At 44.0% G+C, this 19245-nt stretch overlaps 1 protein-coding gene across 1 annotated transcript in view; it reads left to right on the forward strand.

The window, feature by feature from the left end:
* Positions 1 to 658: 658 nt before the first annotated feature.
* Positions 659 to 19245, forward strand: part of SLC2A12 (solute carrier family 2 member 12) — a 32144-nt gene continuing 13557 nt past the window's right edge. Inside the window, exons 1-2 of the mRNA XM_086632064.1 lie at positions 659 to 788; positions 8248 to 9570. Coding sequence (XP_086488190.1) covers positions 659 to 788; positions 8248 to 9570 — 1453 coding nt within the window. The remainder of the gene's footprint in view (positions 789 to 8247; positions 9571 to 19245) is intronic.

Consider the following 19245-nt stretch of genomic DNA (forward strand, 5'->3'; position numbering starts at 1 on the left):
TCATTGTCACAGGAGAGAAGGTGGCTTCCCTTTCGTTTGCTTGTAAAATAGCACCTGCATCTATGCCGTGAAAAATCCTGACTTCTCCCGTTGCAGACTGCTGCCGCGGATTTTTTCCCTCTCTGCTATTTCTCGCCACAACTTGCTCGTAATTCACAAGAACGAGGTGATGCCGTGTGTGTGCGCTCGGTGCCCTGACTTTAGCCGACACAACAAACACTTCAAATCTTCCCCTTCAAAGCACCTTCCCTGTTAAAAACCAGTGAGTATGAACTCCAGAAAAAAAGAGAAAGCGCAGGGGAGGGAGAGAGAGAGAGACCCTTTAAGCCAAGGGGTGAGGAATGTGCACCGAGCTGCGCGCGGAGGTCTGATGCCTCCAACTATTTGTTAAAAGGCAAAAGCGGTACTTCCGACAGACGGCCCTCCCCTCGCCTGCAATAGGCTCCCAAGAATAGCAACAGCCTGTGTCACTGCAAAGGGCAAAGCCTTCTGAAATAGCAACAAAGTTGTTCACAACCCACTTTGTGGCTTGGGCTTGGTTGCAGCCAGCTTCGGCAACTTGTTGCCATGAGGGAAACAACCTGCACTTTCCCGGCCGGCCAGGGAAGGATCGCTGCTCTGTGAGGCGCTCCTGCCCCAAGGGGCACAGAAGGCGGCAATGGTACCTGGGCAGAGCACGGAGGACCTCGGCCGGCGGAGCCAGGCGATGAGAACAGGGGAGGATGAGGAGAGCAGCCGGGACAGCCGCCGCAGCAGCCGCCACCTCCGGGAGCTGCCGGCTGCAGCAGGTAAAGTGGCCGGAGCAGAGGGCCGGCTGTCCGCCAGCGGCAGCGTGCCTGGGGGGACATAGCCCCGCCGAGCCTGGGGGCTCTCGGGGCACGCCGTCGCGATTCCTGAAAGTGCGAGAGGGGAACACGCGGGGAAGGAAGGAAGGAAGGGGAATGCCGGCTTGAATTTCGGAGGAAGGTTTGTGCGATACTTTTCCCAAAAGGCCCCGGTCTCACCGTTCGTGAGTGTGCTGTCTGTTGTGTAAATCCCTTTCCTCTATGAAGATCAGTCACCTGAAAAATCGGAGAACCCGCTGCTGTCTAAGATAACAACGGTGCTCCGGTCCTTGGGTGCTCGGGAGCAACTCAGCCCTTTTCGCTGAAGTGGAGGGAGGCCAGGCAAGCTTTGCACCTGCTCGTGCAGGGGGAAAGGCTGAGTAGGAGGATGGGGACTCCCTCCTGTCTTTTCTCCCCTAGCATTTCATGAAGAAACAGGGTTTCTGTGCTGATGCCTTGAAAAATCAACTGTATGATTTCCTAGGCAAAGATATTTGAGTGCTGAAGCTGAATTTCATAGCTACTCACCTTTGCTCTCCTACCTGGCCAGTTTCTCTAAGTTACAGCACGATTTTGCGTCGTGAGTCTCCTCCGTTGACGGTAAGATCAAGGGGAAAATGACCCATGATTATGACATTTCTCACTCACAAGACAGCTTTACCCAAACAGGAAAGCACAATTGTGTAAGCCAGTAATGACTATGTCCTGAGCAGGATTTGTTCACTTAAAAATGAATGAACTGACTATCCCGCGTATGTTCAGATAGCACAGGCATAAATGCTTTGTTGGAGTGTAATAGCCATCAGTCCAGCAACATCTACTGATGCTTGGAAGCAGAGGTTAATCAAGAACAGAAAGCCAGTCAGCGTGCAGACGTGTTTAACGTTACCTTAGGGTATGGGGGGAGCAATGCAGATGGGTACAGCATGGCGTTACCAAAGGGAAGCACAGCAGTTGCAACAAACGGCGCAGTTAATGCGGCGCAAGGGCTACGGTTAGAAGAGTATGTGCAAATTGCACACTTGGCCTTATCCTTGAAAATTAAAGCAGTAACCTGAGGAATTTATAATTACCTAGCTAGGAGTTAAAAGAACTTTGATTCTTTGTGGAAAATAACAAAACAAACCCCAAATCCCATGTAATGTAATGAAGGGCCAGGCTGCCTGTTGACATAACGAAAATACGTGGCAGAACACTAAGAGATGGAGAGATGACCAGGGTGGGTCTGTCCAGGATCTGCGTTCTCTGCCTTTACATCAGTGCCAGGGCACTTTTGTTCGTGAAATTTGAATATTACTCACACTATGTATTCATCAGGCTTACGCTGTACAAAGTATACTATGCTTCCCATCATGACAAGAATTCAGATGTGTGAAAATGTGTCATACTTTAACTTCCTTCTGCCTGCTTTTTTAGTTCTGTTTACAAAGTATTTGTTTTAGTTTTGCCTTTCACATTTGGATGAGAGGAGTCAAATTTGTCAAATGGTCATGATCCCACATGGCCCTGACACTATTTTTCGGTAAATTTAGTATCTTCTGAGATTTTCCAGCTCTGCTTGCAACGTAACTTTGTCCCAAAGCCATCATTTGTTTCACGCCATAGGATTTTGTTGGGTAACTGTTTCAGATCTCATGCCAGACTTCTAGATGGCTAGTTAGGTCAGATGTATCCTTGTTGATAGGAGAAATGCACAAATTGAGCTACTGGATCTAAAGAAACCTCCGCCTTTAGCATAGATCAGGAGAGTAACAGATACCTCTCTGCACTAAACAACTGGTTGAGACAGAGAAGATGACTGTAAGACTGCAGCAAAGATCATGATGGCATAAAAACGGGATACTCACCTTTTACGAGAAGCAAACTCACAATTTATTTATGCAGCAATTCACAACACATGCCATTAAATTTTTATCCTACAAAACCATGTGATCCATGCGCTATGCACTTTATGAAGTGGGGCAAGAGTGGCATTTCTCAGCTCAGCCTGCTTGCAGATCCTCCCTGACACAGATCATTTATCAGTGATGCCCATGAAATACATAGAATCATAGAATCATAGAATGGTTAGGGTTGGAAGGGACCTTAAAGATCATCTAGTTCCAACCCCCCTGCCATGGGCAGGGAAACCCTCCGCTACACCAGGCTGCCCAAAGCCTCGTCCAACCTGGCCTTGAACACTGCCAGGGATGGGGCATCCACAACTTCTCTGGGCAAACCAAAACATTCGCAAACCAAATATTTTGCCTTTGAAAGGACTGTGTTTTCCCAAATATGTGCTTGAAAGTAAGTAAAGGGGCACACCCGCACTACTTGTCCCCATCCAGTCTCATCAGCAGAACGCTGTGCTATACTGCAGCTACACTTGGTCTCCTTTTCAGGAACCAAGCATAAACATTTCCAGTGACTGTTCTTAAAGATAATTTTGTTTGCCAAGTAGCACTGCTTTTGACCCGAGTAACAGTTGTGAGAAACCATTTTGTTTATATGGCGAAACTAGAGAAGAGACTTTGCAATCACTTGTCACATACCAGCCACACACTCATTATCCATGGTGTTTGTGGCAGGCAGAAGGAGAAATTTCTCTGGAAGCCATCATTAAAATATTTTATTCCCCTGGGCAGCATACTGCCATGTGTTTTGAAGGCATCTCATAAAAAGAAGAGGAATATACATTTTAAGAAGCGCTTTTTTTTTTTTAAAAAAAAGAAATACCTAAGAACTGCCAGCAACATCATTAAAAGTGACACTTAAAAGGTTTGTGAGTACGACTACTGCAACAGGCTTTATCTGGACATATAAAAGCAAAACAGATGCTGAAGTCAGAGGGAATTTTGTCTTGAGGAAGACTATGAAGGAAAACCTAGCGGAGGTTTCAGGGTTTAACTCAGCAGGCAGTTCTGAGCAGGCAAGTCTTAGGTACACCAGTTACAACAAAACCTCATAGTGATATAGAATCATAGAATCATAGAATGGCATAGGCTGGAAAGGACCTCAGAGATCATCTAATCCAACCTCCCTGTCATGGGCAGGGACGCCTCTCAACTAGATCAGGCTACTCAAGGCTCCGTTCAGCCTGGCCTTGAACACCTCCAGAGAGGGGGCATCCACCACTTCTCTGGGCAATTTATTCCAAAGTCTCACCACCCTCGTACTGAAGAATTTCTTCCTAAAATTTAATCTAAATCTTTCTTCCTTCAATATAAGGATGTTTCTCAGCAGAATAGTGCCTGTGAGAGACAAGAGATGCTGAGTTAACTGCTGAGTTTGCTGCTGCTAATTTAGAAAGATAATGTGTTGCCCCCTGCATCATGTCAGAATCTGCTTTTCATTCAGGGGTCTGCTTTAGTAACAGCCCTCCGCTATTTCTGTACGACTGTGGGCATGTGTCACTGGACACATGAACAAGGACACCAGTTGACCCAGTAAAAACAAACCAAAGGAACATTAAGACATTGGTCGAGCTGCTGTACTTGGAGAAGCGAGAAATATATGGGCTTGAGTGCTTCCCTAGCAGCTTCCCAGATGTTCAGGCTCCACACCCAGCTTGTACAGCCTTTCAGATTAAAAATAAATAATCAGCTCCGTTACTCTGATCTGAGGACCGCAGGCTGAGGAGAGCACAGTCTGGAGTGAAAAGAACAGTGCTGACAGTGGACTCCGTCAAGATATTTGACTTGGCACTGTCATTTTGAATCTGAAACGGGAAACGTACAAAACTGACAGTCGCACATTTAAAGATTTAAAGACCGTGCAGGACACAGACCTCAAAATATCAATTGGAGACACTGTCCAGGCTGCTGTGTTTCTGCCGGAGAGCCTTAGAGTCAGTTTTTGTCCATCTGTTACTTCACATTTTTTCTCAGTTGCCTCGAAGAAGATAATAACAGATTATTTGTGGGTGATAAAGATGTCGGGTGATTAATAAATGGGATATGTCACTGGCTGAATGCGATTCAGATGGCTTGTCCTGCTGACTGCAAGTGAATGTGCTGTCTGGGGTTCCTCTCTGCTAACTTTAGACATCTGCCTCTGAGCGAGCTGCACAGATTCCTTTTATAGGCAATGGAGAGAAATAGGCATCTAACCTACTTCAGACATCTAGAAGTGCCTATCTTTTGCAAATGGTTACAGAAGAAATCTATAGAGACCCTGTAGATCTCTCACAGTTAGGTAAGTTGTACCCATCCTATGTGTTTTAATACAGACAAACATAAAGTGATTTGCGTTCCCAGCTAGGATGTAAGAAGGCAGGCAATATTTAAAGAAAAGGCAGTGCCTTGAAAAGACCCCAGTCAGAAAAGAAGTTGGTTGACCTGGAGGATAACCAGCAGAAGATGAGCTCCTGTACATAGCTGTGACAATCCTTAGATGAGTAGAGGGGGAAATGTCCACCAGGAGTGGGATAATTTATGTCAAGTTCCTATCTGGCACTGTGCAGCCACTGCAGGAACACTGGGTCTGGCTCACAATTTACTGAAGAAGTTAATAATCTGGACAGAGTTCAGAGAACAGGGCTTTGAATACTTAAGGGACTGGTAAACTTGCAAAGCCTCACAGGCTAAGCAGCTTATCAAGGAGAAGTCTGTGGGATGATTCAATGACAGGCTATAATTTTGTGCTTAATGAACACAGCTAAGTGCAGGCAAATGGAGAATGGGATCTGATGGTTGGAAGCTGAAGCTGCAGAAATTAAGACTAGAAATAATTTACAGATAATTTACAGTGCAAGCCATTAACCATTGGGACAACTTATGACTTAAAGTCATTGGTTTTCAACCACTAGCAATTTTAAAATCAAAGCTGAATATTTCAAATGACATAGTTCGGATAAAATATCATTTATACAAGTCTGAAGGGTTATGTTGTGCTGTTTGTGAGTGTCAGACTGAATGACCAAAATGATCTCTTTTGGCTTCATAATATATAAATCAAAGCAAAACCTTAAATCTACACGGCTCAGTGACGCAAAAGACAGAGATACCCAAGAAAGCACTGAGTAGCAGTTTGGGCAGAGCACTGTGATCAAATTAGCAGTGTAGCTTTTGATACCCAAGCTCATTCATTCAGCACAACACTCTCTTGTTACCAGCCCTGATTTCAAGCCAGGATTCATTGGAAGGGTGTATTTTCTGGATCTGGTAACAGACAGCAAGCAGACAAGTCAAAAGTATATCGGGGAGGGAGGAATTAGCTCCCTAATGATAAAACGTATATTGCATGCATGCATTGAAGGATGGAGCAGCTTCACTGGAGTCAGTAGTACTTCCACTGAAGTGCTGTTCTGCATGTGAAGGAAGTACAGCGGCACCTTGCCCTAACCCATGCACTAACCTCTGTTTAAAATAAGTGCCATGGTCTTGGATACTGCAGACATAAAGGAAGAAAAAGCTTTAGACATAATACACACATGGACAACAGCAATATAAAAAAAAAAAAAGATTAGTCCATCACCAGAGCATTTTGCAAATTCGTTTCTGATGTTTTCTTCAAGCTATTCCATCTCAATCACAATAAATCTACCATCCACCCCCACCTTCTGAAAGACTTCTCATAATGCTCCCATTTCCCCCATGCCCTTACGGCCCATTATAACAAAACCACATGTTTTTCGCCCGTCTCTTGTCTGTCTCTGGTTTGCCGGCCACCCAACCCTAGAAGCAGCGTGGGCTGAGGTGTGGTGGGTGCTCTCAATAGCTTGGGGCTGCTGCCACTTGGCTTCTGCTTGGCTCAGAGGGAGCGAACCACAGCCAGGTAGGAGAGCTGACAGGCGATACTTATCTTAATAGACTTAATGGGCTCTCACATCTCCCCTGAGCCTGGAGGCATGGCTTATACTCACACAGCTATACTCTGCTACCCTCCAAAATAACCCAGCCTCCCGAGGATTGGCTGCAGGGCCTGATGGTGGGCACACACCGGGAGCCAAACTACCTCCGGGAATTGCTCAGAGAGCATGAGGTGGCATGGGGCACAACCACGCCGGGGTTCATGCCCGCAATTTAGTAGGATACGTGACCACGTGCCAGCATCTGGGCCTGGGCTCTGGCATTGCTTGTCTTCCTAGCGCAGACGTACTGCTAGGGCTGCCCTCCTCCTCTCTTTTCACAATTTACTTTAGAAATATAATGTCAAATGGGACCGATCCTCACCAACGTGCTCAAAAGTTATTGGCAAGGAACTCCAGGCAGTCAGGGGGATCAAAGAGCCTTAATGCCTTAGAAAAATAAGCTAAAAATAAACAGTCTAAGTATCGTTTTCAATTAGACCATATACCGCTTTCCAGCCAAGCTGGAAAGTGCTTGTTCCAGGAGAATTAGTTGAAATACAGATTCTGTTATGCTGCAAAAGCTACCTCTCCTCAGACACATCCTATCTCTCCAACTAACTGGAAAATTAGAAGTCAATTTGCTCTTCTCCTGGTTGTGTGGCAGCCAACATCATGATGAGAGGAAAATCATACTGGGAGAAAGAACAAGACCAACAATAACAAACTGATATATTTCTCAAGGTTCAGGGTGCAAAAGGCTTCACAGTTAGTAGAATATGATCAGTCAAATCTATCTTGTAACAATAAACAATGAATTGCAGTTGTATGAAATGAGTTTGTTTTAAAGTGGATGTTCAAAGGCGTACAATCTCCATTTGGTTTATGTTTTCACCATCTGTTTTTTATTCCTGACATTGTGGTTGTCATAAACTATGCGAAATATTTGATCCCGATATTCTGAAGAATCTGAGATTAGTGATGAGCAAAGCTCAGAAAGTTCATGAATTTGTACCTCAAAGATTAGTTTCCCTAGAATATCTCAGCAATCTGGGTCAGCCTGGTGCTCAGTGGATGCGTTTCCATTGGCAGAGAAAAAACACACTGGTACCAGCAGCCTTCATGGCATCCTCAGGTGAAGCAAAAGCATTAGTAAGTGGCGAGGGAAAATCTAACTTATTCAAGTCAGGGTTGAAGAAATTTGGGTGGGAAATTACTGTTTTCCTTGCCCTTGGTACACTAGTTGGGTGGACAAGGCTTCTTCAATTCTGTACAGGAAAAACACTGAGAACGTCTCAAGGCAAAAATTGCTTTCTTACCAAAAGGTGCAATGTCAGCGTTGCCTTTTGCAACTATATTCTGAGGTTGAAGATTTATTTAGGCCCTGATCAAAATCTTATTAACTTCTGATCAGGAAGATAAAGAACCTAAAAGCATTAAAATCAAAGAACGTTTTATAGGAATCAGCTTTATTTTTTCTTTTTAAAAATAGCCTTTTATATCGCCACTGCTGCTGGGTTTGTATGCACCTAACTGCTTTGACTAAAAGTTACAAACAGATTTTTTTGACTGGTGTAGCAAATAAAGTTATTGTTAGTTGTCAGAATGTTGCAGAAGTCACACATTAAAGTTTTTGTCTTTTTTCTCTTATTTCAGGCTGTGGAACATTTACTTTCCTATCTTCTGCCGTTGCTGCTGTAAGTGGACTTCTGATGGGTTATGAGTTGGGCCTTATCTCTGGAGCTCTTCTTCAGATGAGCAGCATATTAGCACTCTCTTGCAAAGAGCAGGAAATAGTTGTAAGTTCCCTGCTTTTTGGGGCCTTATTTGCATCCCTTACTGGTGGATTCCTGATAGACCGATTTGGAAGGAGACTTGCTATTATTATTGCATCTTCTTTACTTGTGTTGGGGAGTGTAATTTTACTGCCCTATGAATCCTATGGGATACTTATTGTGGGACGGATTGCCATAGGTATTTCCATATCGTTATCATCAATTGCAACGTGTGTGTATATTGCTGAGATCGCCCCACAGCACAGAAGAGGCCTCCTCGTTTCATTAAATGAACTCATGATTGTGATGGGCATCCTCTTTGCCTATATTTCAAATTATGCGTTTGCCAGCGTATCACATGGATGGAAGTACATGTTTGGCCTCGTGATTCCATTAGGTGCCTTGCAGGCTATTGCCATGTATTTCCTTCCACCAAGTCCTCGGTTTCTTGTCATGAAAAATGACGATGAAGCTGCAAGAAAAGTACTGGAGAGGCTACGGGAAACATCAGATGCTACTAAAGAACTTACTGTGATCAAGTCTTCCCTGAAAGATGAACATCAGTATAGTTTCTTGGACCTGTTTCGTTCAAAAAACAACATGAGGACCCGAATGTTGGTAGGACTCACTCTAGTGTTTTTTGTGCAAACAACCGGGCAACCCAACATTTTATTTTATGCATCAACTGTTTTGAAGTCAGTTGGGTTCCAGAGCAATGAAGCTGCCAGCTTGGCTTCTACTGGAGTTGGAGCAGTTAAAGTGGTCAGCACAGTCCCAGCCACGTTTTTTGTGGATCGAGTTGGAAGTAAAACTTTTCTGTGTATTGGCTCTTCTGTTATGGCAGTATCGTTGGTCACTATGGGCTTAGTGAACCATAACATACGTGTGAATTTCACCAATGTCTGTAGAAGCCAATCTCCAGAGGATTTCTTTCTCCAGAGACTAGAAAATCTCACTGATGTCACCAATGGGAGTCTCAAGGACCTCTTTGCTAGCATGGCGTTACCAGAAAGACTGTCATTTGACACACAGAGAAGCCCAGACATTGCCAGGACAGGAGAACTGAACAGGACTGCCCTGTCAGGAGGCAAGAACACAACAGGGTCTCACACAGAAAGTGAGGAGGTTCCCGTTGTCCTGAAATGGCTCTCACTGGCCAGCCTACTTGTTTATGTTGCTGCGTTTTCCATAGGTCTTGGACCAAGTAAGTATTTCATTTTTCTCTTTGTGATGATTTACTTACAAGTATATTAAATGCTGAGATGACATCCCAGTTTGGCATCTGGCAGTTCCCAAGCTGGGCAAAGCAGTGTTTTCTGCTAATATCTGCTGGTATTGTCACAGACTATCCTGGTGAGCCTGGGCTGTACTTTTAGGAATAGGTCCTTTCCATTGAGGTAAATGGCCTAATGTCCCTTCAATTCAGTGAAATTAACTGTTTCCCTTTATTGAAGTTAAGAACCAACGTTAGCTTTGTACAGTGGAAATACAGGGGCCCTGGCTATCTTTCCTCTTCCTATTCTATTGTGTCTTTACATCGGGAATGTTAAGATGAGGCATTTACTGTTGCTAAGTCATAAACCCAAGATAATGATGAGCTCTAGACCTCTGTACAGTATGGCTCTGTCAAATCCATGAAATGCCAGCAAGCCTGAGACCAGCTGAGGATCTGGCCTCTTGACTATATAGCAATCTTCAGATATAGGAAAGAAATTCAAGGCATCATAGTTCATTAGCAAACTGTAGTATCATCGCCACGACCTGTGCTGAACAGCACAAGTGGAAGAACAGAAAGACCGTGCCACCGTACAACTGAGGTACTGCTGCAGCTGCCATCATGCTCGCAGGGTTCCCACTCTCTCCAGAGGAGAACGTGTCTGCTGTTCCCAGGCACTAGCAACTAAATCTTTGTTTTGTTTTGTTTCAATAGCACTTGCATATTATTGTTCTTTGAAGGTGTTGACTTTTTAAACCGTACTGCAAAACCCACACGCATAGAGTCCATTATTTATTAACAGGCTTGATGTGCTTTCGTGCCCTGGCTCAAACTTGCCTTGCGAACACACCGTCCTCCTGCTGCACTATTATGATATAAAGCTTGCCACAAGAATACAACCCAACAATTGCACTAACAGCAACTCCCCTGCAGTATTTATTTATTTTAAACATTACTCACCAGGAGAGCAGCATGAGATAAACATACATTGCCAGGGCAGCAAGCCTGACTGTATTATTGCAGCATTATTCCCTCCTTTGCAGACCACGTTGGGGCTGGATTCTGCTTTTGGTGACATAGGTTCATAACCAGGGGTGCAGCCCTGTAAAGAAAATGTTATTTGAGCTCCTACTTCGGTGTTTCAAACACACATTTAATGACCCTCAAGGCAGGGGCACATGTTCAGGCTTGGCCTCCTGTTGAAAGCTGCTGTCCTGTTGACCTGGCTTTAAGTGGGTTTCTGTCATTTGAGTTGGCCTGATGTGACGTGATGGTAACAACGTCGATGTCCTTGAGGGATACAGAAACTGAAGCGTGTTTACCAGACTAATCTGAGAAGTCTTTGAGGCCCATGCTTGTTTTCTGACCTCTTTCTGGAGTAAGAGCACAAATGCTTTCCAACAGCAAATGGGAAAGAACAGGCACCATCTCAGCTTCAGCATGTTGAGATCTTGCATGATAAAGCCAAGGTGAGGCAATTTAAACTGACAAATGCATTTGTGTAGCCAGTGAAGGCCAGGTCCAGGAGAGATGCAGGTATTTCAAAATGCAGGTAAGTACTTTCAAAACACTTCCATGCCTTTAAAAATGCAATGTTCAGTTAAAATTGACAATGTACAGATAACTCAAGGATCAGAGAATCAAGAGATTGTTGCAATCTGCAAAGGATCTATTGTGGTTGGGACGCAAGGCTATGGTTTATGTCTCATATGCAGCCTTCAGCATTCTCTGCTTGGAGTCCAAATCCTTGAATGTATTTTCAAAGTCGAGCTTTCTTACCCTCAGTATGCCTTTCTTAGTGTAAAGAAAAAAACCCAAGCCCCTCTGCTTATATAAAGTAAACAGTTTTCACATGTTTATGTTATTCATCTCAAAATCTGGTCTGTAGTCTGAACCAGGCCATTAGCCATTGTCTGCTTTGCAATGGGAGGGAGGCATTGAGGCTGCACTCGGCTGCTGTGGCCAGACAATGCCCGTGAGCCTGGGGACAGAAGCACTGGAACCCCCCTACCACTAGATTTTCAATGCAAATTCGCAAACTCCGCGCGACATCTGCCCGTCCTGCTGGCTAAGGTGAAGGCGGTGCTGGGAATGTGTCTGTAACCTACAGATCAAATCAGCCTCTTTTGGACAAAGGTCAGAGAGGATCTTGCTCTTTTCCTTCTACTCCACAAAGCCATTTCTGGAATAAGTTCACCTACTTTATTTTGAGTCCGTGCTGCATTACGTTCTGTGGGGATGAAGGAGAACCTATGTAGAGCCATTAGGAAAATGGCACACTCTTCATAGGGTAGATCACACAACCTGAACTCTATTTTTTTTTTTTTTTAATTACTCTGTCCTCTTTTTTCCCCTTCCTTTTTTTTGTGATTCTGGTCAAAGAGCTAGTTACAGTCCAGATTTGCACAGCGGATACTTATTTTTCCATGATTTCTCTTTTGTCTCCAAATTACATGAAGTAGATGGATTTTTTTAAATAAATTAAACATATGCTAAATATATTAATTGCCATTTATCAAAGCACCCAGGCAGTAAAGTGATAAGCACTCAAAAATAGACCGTGAGAGATAAAAGCCATTTTTTGCATTATAAAGGAATTCACAGACTAGCAAGCATCTGCTTAGTCACTTTTTTGATTCTGGGATGTTCTGTATTTATAACCTCAACCCTTAGGCAAGATAAAAGGAGTATTTCTGCTGCTCTGTTTCAGATTAATTATGTTTGATGACCTGCGATTCAACTGCTTGTTCACACTCAATTTCACACAATTATGAGGACGTTTTGTAGGTGCAACAAATCAGTGTTGCATCACGTTGCAGAACAGCACATGCTATCTCTCCAGGGCTGTTTACAGAGGCAGTTATTGGCTAAGGGGGTTTACTTGACACCCATATTTGTCTTGAGTTACCTTTGTCCAAAGGATGAACCGTTCTTACCATAGAAAGACGCCTGCAGAACCTATGAGAAACCTTTGTCTGCCAGGGGAAGGGTGAGGAGTGTGAGAGGGGCTCTTCATTGTTTTCAGCACGTGTTTGCAAGGAGAGGCATTCAAACCTGCTATATGTGGCTGGGGGGACAGGAGAAATCAGGGCCTGTCAGGAACGCCACTATGCCTAGCAAAGGGAGCAGTGAGTGCAGGATAATGAGATGAGTGTGGTGTGGAGGTAGATTGCCAATTCGTCACCCAAGCTAAAAGCTCAGTGTGGCCCTGGAAATTTATTCAACACAAAGGACACACAGAGAAATTCTAGTCAGGGCCATGATCGTGCATGACCACTTACTAAATGACACAGAATTAACTGAAATAGTTGCAGAGCATCTCATTTGCCTGATGCTCTGTTCAGACCACTCAGGGTGCAAAAAATAGAGGTCCTTTCTTATAAAGAGGTGTCATCTCCTTCACTCTTCACTGTTGCGTAGTACAACCTGTTGAGATGCAGGAATTGGGAAAGTCAAACTCTTGGAGTATCAGACATTTTCCAAAATAAGGCTGTAAATGTGGGACTCGGGGTTGCATGGAGCATGTGCAAGAGAGTTCTTTTGGTTAACAACTGTAGAGCAGCTCTAGGCTTTCTGAAATAGAGTGGGTGCCCAAATCCCTGCTGCATTCCTCACAGACTCGAGGAACAAAATTCAGATTCAGACATCAGGTGGCACCCGTTACCAAAGATCTGCTTCTCTGCCCTGATCATCTTCTTTTGCACCATTTAGGATCAAAGACTAAATAAGGACAACTTCCCTCTGTATTTTCCTATATATCCCCTGAGTGAGGAGGTCTCACTGGGTGATCTCATCAATAAGTAGATGAAAGAGAGACAGTAGCACCATACACATTAATACAGGAATGCTGAGTGGTCTGGCGGCACTCCTCTCCATTGAACAAAAAACAGAGGGGCTCCAACAAGTCCTGGACTGAGAAGCAAGTAATGCCAACAGTCTGGACTCAACAGGGTGTCTGTGTTTCCAATCTGAATTTGTTCTAGCAAATAAAAAGCAAGTGAGCAAACAGGACTTGGGCAGCACCTCTTAACACGCTTTCTAGGAGTGCAGTTCAAGGGGATCCACACACATCACAGGGATTTTTTGCTGTGGAGTGCGGAACGCTGTTATTGAGAGGGGGCTGTTGAATGCATGCATTTAGACTGCATGTATGGCATTGATGCCTTGCACAAAAGAGCTCTCCCTCCTCTGGCAGTCCTTAAAACAGGCTTTTCTATAACTGCAAGGGCGTTTAGGCAGTTGGCCAACAAACTTCGGGATAGCCTGCTGGTGCAAATCACACCAGCTCTGCTGACGTCACAGCAGTTCACACTGAGGGTAGGGTGTGAATATAAATCAACAAAAGCACCTAGAAGTGGGACTGAGGGGCAGTTTCATGACGTGAATCATCCTCAAAATCATTTAGATGCACAAAATCCAAAGGTATTTATGTCTCTGCCAATGTGGGACTGAAGATGTTCTGTTACTGCAAGTCTCAGAGAAGATGCCAGCTTTGTGCGGCTCTCCAGAGCCAAGGGCCAAACACTCAGAGCTGTTGGAGGCTATCACAGGCTCCTCTTCCAGGGGACTTCTTGGAGCTGCAGGGATGCTCTGGCTCAAGCACTCACAGCTTGCTGGGGACACACACAGCTGTGGCCACAACACACCCAAGGCAGATCAGAGTCTGCAGCTGGAGAAATATCTTCTAGGTCTCAGGGTCTGGCACAGAAAATACCATGTATACCCATCCAGATAGATATAAATGCTAAAAAATGATTTTTGCATTTTTGTGGTGGACAAATAAGTGCCTAACTGGGTTGTGGAGGAGGGATTTAGAACTTACTGCAAACCCTGCTTTTCCACATCACTGTTATAGCCCCATCAAAGCACAGCTCCCATGAGTCGGTGCTTGTAGGACTGGCAGTACTTTGGTATCGGTTAAAACCTGTTAAATAGTGGAATTAAACACCCATGGGAAGCCTTCTCAGACTGGGAAGCCTTCTCAGACTGGGATATTATGCCCTCTGTTGCCATCTATTAGCCTCAGCCGTCAGGTGAATATTTCTGACTGGAAAACTGGAAACAAACTGCATGCTTATCACTCTGTTCACAGCAGTGTTTCCTTTTAACTTCCAAAGGGAGCATGTTGCCCACAGACCAGGGGGCCAGCCGGCTGTGGGAGCACCTTGCCGTGCACAAGGCTGTGGCATCCAGACCTGCAGTGGACGAGAACCACGTCTGAGGACCACCTACACAGGTGGTAGGGAGCACGAAACGAGCAGCTGTGTTGGGGGACAGCGGTTCCCCCCAGCGTGTCTCCTCGCTGGACTCTCACCCCGGGCTGAAGGTCCCCCTGCGTGTGGGGACCCCTGCCACCTCCCTGCTGTGGGTGTGTGGGTGCATGGGCTTGTGCACTCCTGGCTGCGGTGATGGGGCACAGCCAAGGCTGCTGGGGCTGGCACGGGAGGTGGGTGGTCAGATCCCTGCCTGCCCCGGCACCGCTTAACGAACCAGCAGCTTGTGGTCGCTGTCTTCGTCAGGAAACCTGGACTTACAGGCAGGGTAGATTTGCCATATTAAGTATGTCAGAGTTAAATTTATATCAACTTGAATGGATGCTTTAAAACTGAGCTTATTTATACCTAAAATGGAACAGATGTTTCAACATGTTTGGAAATGTAACTGATATGGGAGCCAGATTCCTCAGATAATCAACAGAGGGAAATATTCTGCCTAGCTAAGTGGGGCTTTCAGATCCTTGCTGTCTGACCTCTCCTTTGGAGCAGCCCTCCTTTCCTCACCAGCTATTGGAGGAGTTTAGGGTGATTAGGAAGCTAAATTAGATTGTATGATAGCATTTCACATTTCTCTCTCCTCTCCTCTCCTCTCCTCTCCTCTCCTCTCCTCTCCTCTCCTCTCCTCTCCTCTCCTCTCCTCTCCTCTCCTCTCCTCTCCTCTCCTCTCCTCTCCTCTCCTCTCCTCTCCTCTCCTCTCCTCTCCTCTGTCTTCTCTCTTCTCTTCTCCCATGTAAAAATCCACTTGTTTTATTTACATTTTATTGTGAGCTGTTGAAGTCATTTAAGTGCAGTTTTAAACCCATACTGGGGACAGTGGGGAGGATGGAAGAAGGACCAATCAAAAAGAATCAAGGAGGATGAAAGAAAGCTCAAAGGTTCACAAGGAAAGTGAAATCCATGGAAGTGAGGAAGGAAGTAAGTCCCCTTTCAATCCATCTCTTCTTCTTATGCAATCTTACACCGGTTTGTGGCGGTCTTTATCTATTTCATTGGATTAAGCAAGCCAAATCCCAGACATAGAACATTCCCCTAAAGCCCAGACAATTACACTGGAGACAAATTTAGTTCCCTTGACTTTGCTCCTGTGATTCTTAGATTAACTTGCTACCTGAGTTAAAGGATGATTCATTAGCACGGTTAAATGCAGAACGTTTTCTGTGAGTTCCACCTCAGTCACTAAATGCAGCTGTAACAAAACCCAAACCAGCTGGTTTCATGTATGACACTGAACAGCCCAGGGACTTGATCACAGAGGTCGTATCTCTTGCTGACCTTATGATCCAGATCGCACAGAACTGCTTTTTCTCTGCCACAAAATACTCTTGGACTTAATCTTGGTGATCAAATGCCCCACCAGAAACTGGAAAATCTTGCGGGAAAGAGAACTGTCGATGTGGAAATTCTGACCCTCTGTGGATTTAGTTGGTTGTTCCTGTGTTTAGAAAGATTGTAAACTGTATGGCTTTACACTAGCTTAGAAATCACTGGTAAAAGATAGAGGTGTCTAGAATTCACATCAATATCTTCGACGTTAGAGCAATATTTCAGGCTTTTACAAAACATGTGGTTATTTTATTAATTTACAGTGCACATAAATTTGGTGTTAAGAGGCTTTCATGCTCAACATTGCCTTGTGTGACATTTGTTTGCAATGTTTTATTTTTGAGCCTCTACATTTTGCAGAGCGGCTGTGGCCTGGCCTTAAATTTCATAGAAATGAGCAGCATCAATTTTACATTGTGTAGTGGTTTACTCTGGAAAAGGATATAGTGGTGGGGATTAAACCAAGAGCTCAAAAATAAGCAAGTGCTTAAATGCTTTGTTGGATCTGAACCAGGATAATAAACACTGGAAATGTGCATGTTTCACTGAGGATCAGCACAGAAAGCCCTTTTTTAGTTAATTAAAAAATGATCTTGGATTCTTTATGTTATGACAAGATTCCCAGCTCTGTTCATTTGTGCTAAATCGTCTTTTAATGTATGCATCCATGTGGTTTGAACATGATACTCCTAGTATTTATCTAGTTCGTTTTTCTTGTGCTATTCAAATGGTGCTTCATGTGGCCTTTATTTCACACTGTGTCTGTACTACCAAGCTGCAGCAAAAAGACAAGGCATGCCAAAATGCAAAATAAAGCCAGGATTTTGAATTGTCCGCTTCTTCCTATTTCCTTGCCCCAGAGAAGGTTCATCTGAAGGCCCTTGTTAACATGTCAGCTAACCCAGGAATCACTTTGCCTTTTCACAGGCTGATTGGTAGTAGTGAAGTGCAAGCCAATTTAAGATATTTTTGGATAGCTGGATGCTGAATTATAGGATTTCAAATTGCAGGAGGTGTTCTCTAAAATGCCAGCCAAATAGATTAATCTTATCTAACTTGATAGAATCTACAAGTTTGGGAGGCCTTTTTGGGTGTGAAAAAGGTCATAATAAGGAAAATAAGTGCTTTTGAAGTAATGAAACATGGCAATGCCAGTGGGAGCTTCTCCTTGATTCTTTTAGGACTCCATTTTGCCAAGAGCAGAATAGCCTCGTTCAACCCCGAGACTGAACTTTAATTATATACTGAGGTATATAACCTGGGATGTCATTTTCACTGGCATTTGTGTTCCTGTTCATAACTTTACTTCTAAGTATGTGAATGAGGGAAAGTCTTGGCAGATCAGGCCAAGGGCTTTGCCTTCTGAAAGACAGAGCCCTTGGTACTGTGAAAAGAGAGAGTGACAATATCATGCCCCAGCCAATATTCCTGTGCCACTGCAACGACAGTGGTTCAATCTGCTGTTGCGCAGCACAAATTTGGCCCTCCAAAAACTACCTAGAAAAAGTAAGGGAGTATCTGTGTTTTGGCGTACTACGCTCCACTTGAACAGTGATTTGAGTCAATATTCTGATCTTGATGCTCTGGATTATGTAAGAGTTTCTCTACTAATAGTTGTATGATAATAAACCTATTGACACAAAGGCACTGCTTAAGAGGAATGGCTCCTGTGCTTCAAATTAGACATAGTTTTAAAGTTCAGCTCAGGTTAGTTAGTAGCCACTGGCCAAAACGAAGCATTAGACCTCCAGATCCACTTTATTAAAAAGTCTAGAGAATGAATATTTCTTCCATTCTAACTAGTAATTGGGTTTAACGATCCCCTTTTGTTCTACAGGGACATTATCTTCTGTAAAGAGGTGCACTGCCAAGTGAGTCTAACATGCCATCTTGTACGAGCTTTCATATGATAATCAAGGCTGCCTATCATTAGTCAAATTCACCCTTCTTACTTTGTAGGTCAAGTGTTGCATTTAAACATTTAGTAAATAATAGTGGCCTTTGATAATCATATCAAAGACTATGAAAGATTTTACATTACTTTTCCTTGACTGTGTTCTTGAAGAGATCTTTGTGACACTGAAATCTGTGAAAATGTTTATGGGGCATATGTCAAGCTTCATAAAATCCAGTTTCCTTTGAGAGAGAGGGCTGGGAGGAAGTTTCAGAGGGAATTTGACCTCAGGCCAGCTTTGTGCAAATACTAGAACTGTCAGTAGGACTTCAAGTGCAAAGACAGTATTTTATTTCACTTGTAAAGATCATCAAACTAAAACATTATCAGAAAGTAATTATACCAGAAAGGCAAAAATGTGCAATCACGTAACTTACTGGCACTGCTGAGGAAGGTGGAGGCTGGCAGTCAAAGTGCAGAGAGGATGGCCCGATGGTAAGTGGATGCATAGAGTCAGGAGATTGTTTCTCCCCATGGCTTCGGAGTTTCTGTGTCATATTGAGCTCTGGGAGGAAAACTAGGAAAAGGGGACACAGGAGGGCATCCAGCTTCTGTTGCCCTTGAAAATCAACCCTAAATCAGAAAACTGTTATGAATGAAGGAGACCTAAAAGACACTTTGTGGTGGGTGGATCTTCACACCTTCCTTCTTGCTACCTCCCCCCAGCAGCAACCGAAGCAAAGCCAAGAGTTACATCTTAGTCCCAAAATGACCAATACATGCTGAAATATTTATCCAGAAGGTAGTAAAAGGTTGCTTCTCCTTTCCACTGGGAGTTTTCTAAACCAGATGCACAAATCTCTGTTTTGCAAGAGCAAAGGCTTAAATTGCCACCAGTTACTGTGTCTCAACATCTCTTTTCTGTTGTGCATCTCTTTAAGGACCAGCATTGGCTCTTGGATACTAGAAAAAAAGGTTCATTTATACCACCTAGCTGGGTGATTTCTTCTCCCCATACTTTTTAGAACTTAAATATGTAATAATCTGAACTAATTTATGCACAACTTCCTTGTGAGTTAGAGCCTCTGGCTTCTGCAGTCATTCCTCTGCAAATGCCTCAGAGGATTATCCTGGATTCAATATTCTGAACAAATAAACAACTACAAACAG

This window comes from Tauraco erythrolophus, chromosome 2, assembly GCF_009769465.1.
Source record: "Tauraco erythrolophus isolate bTauEry1 chromosome 2, bTauEry1.pri, whole genome shotgun sequence".
NCBI classification, from domain to species: domain Eukaryota; kingdom Metazoa; phylum Chordata; class Aves; order Musophagiformes; family Musophagidae; genus Tauraco; species Tauraco erythrolophus.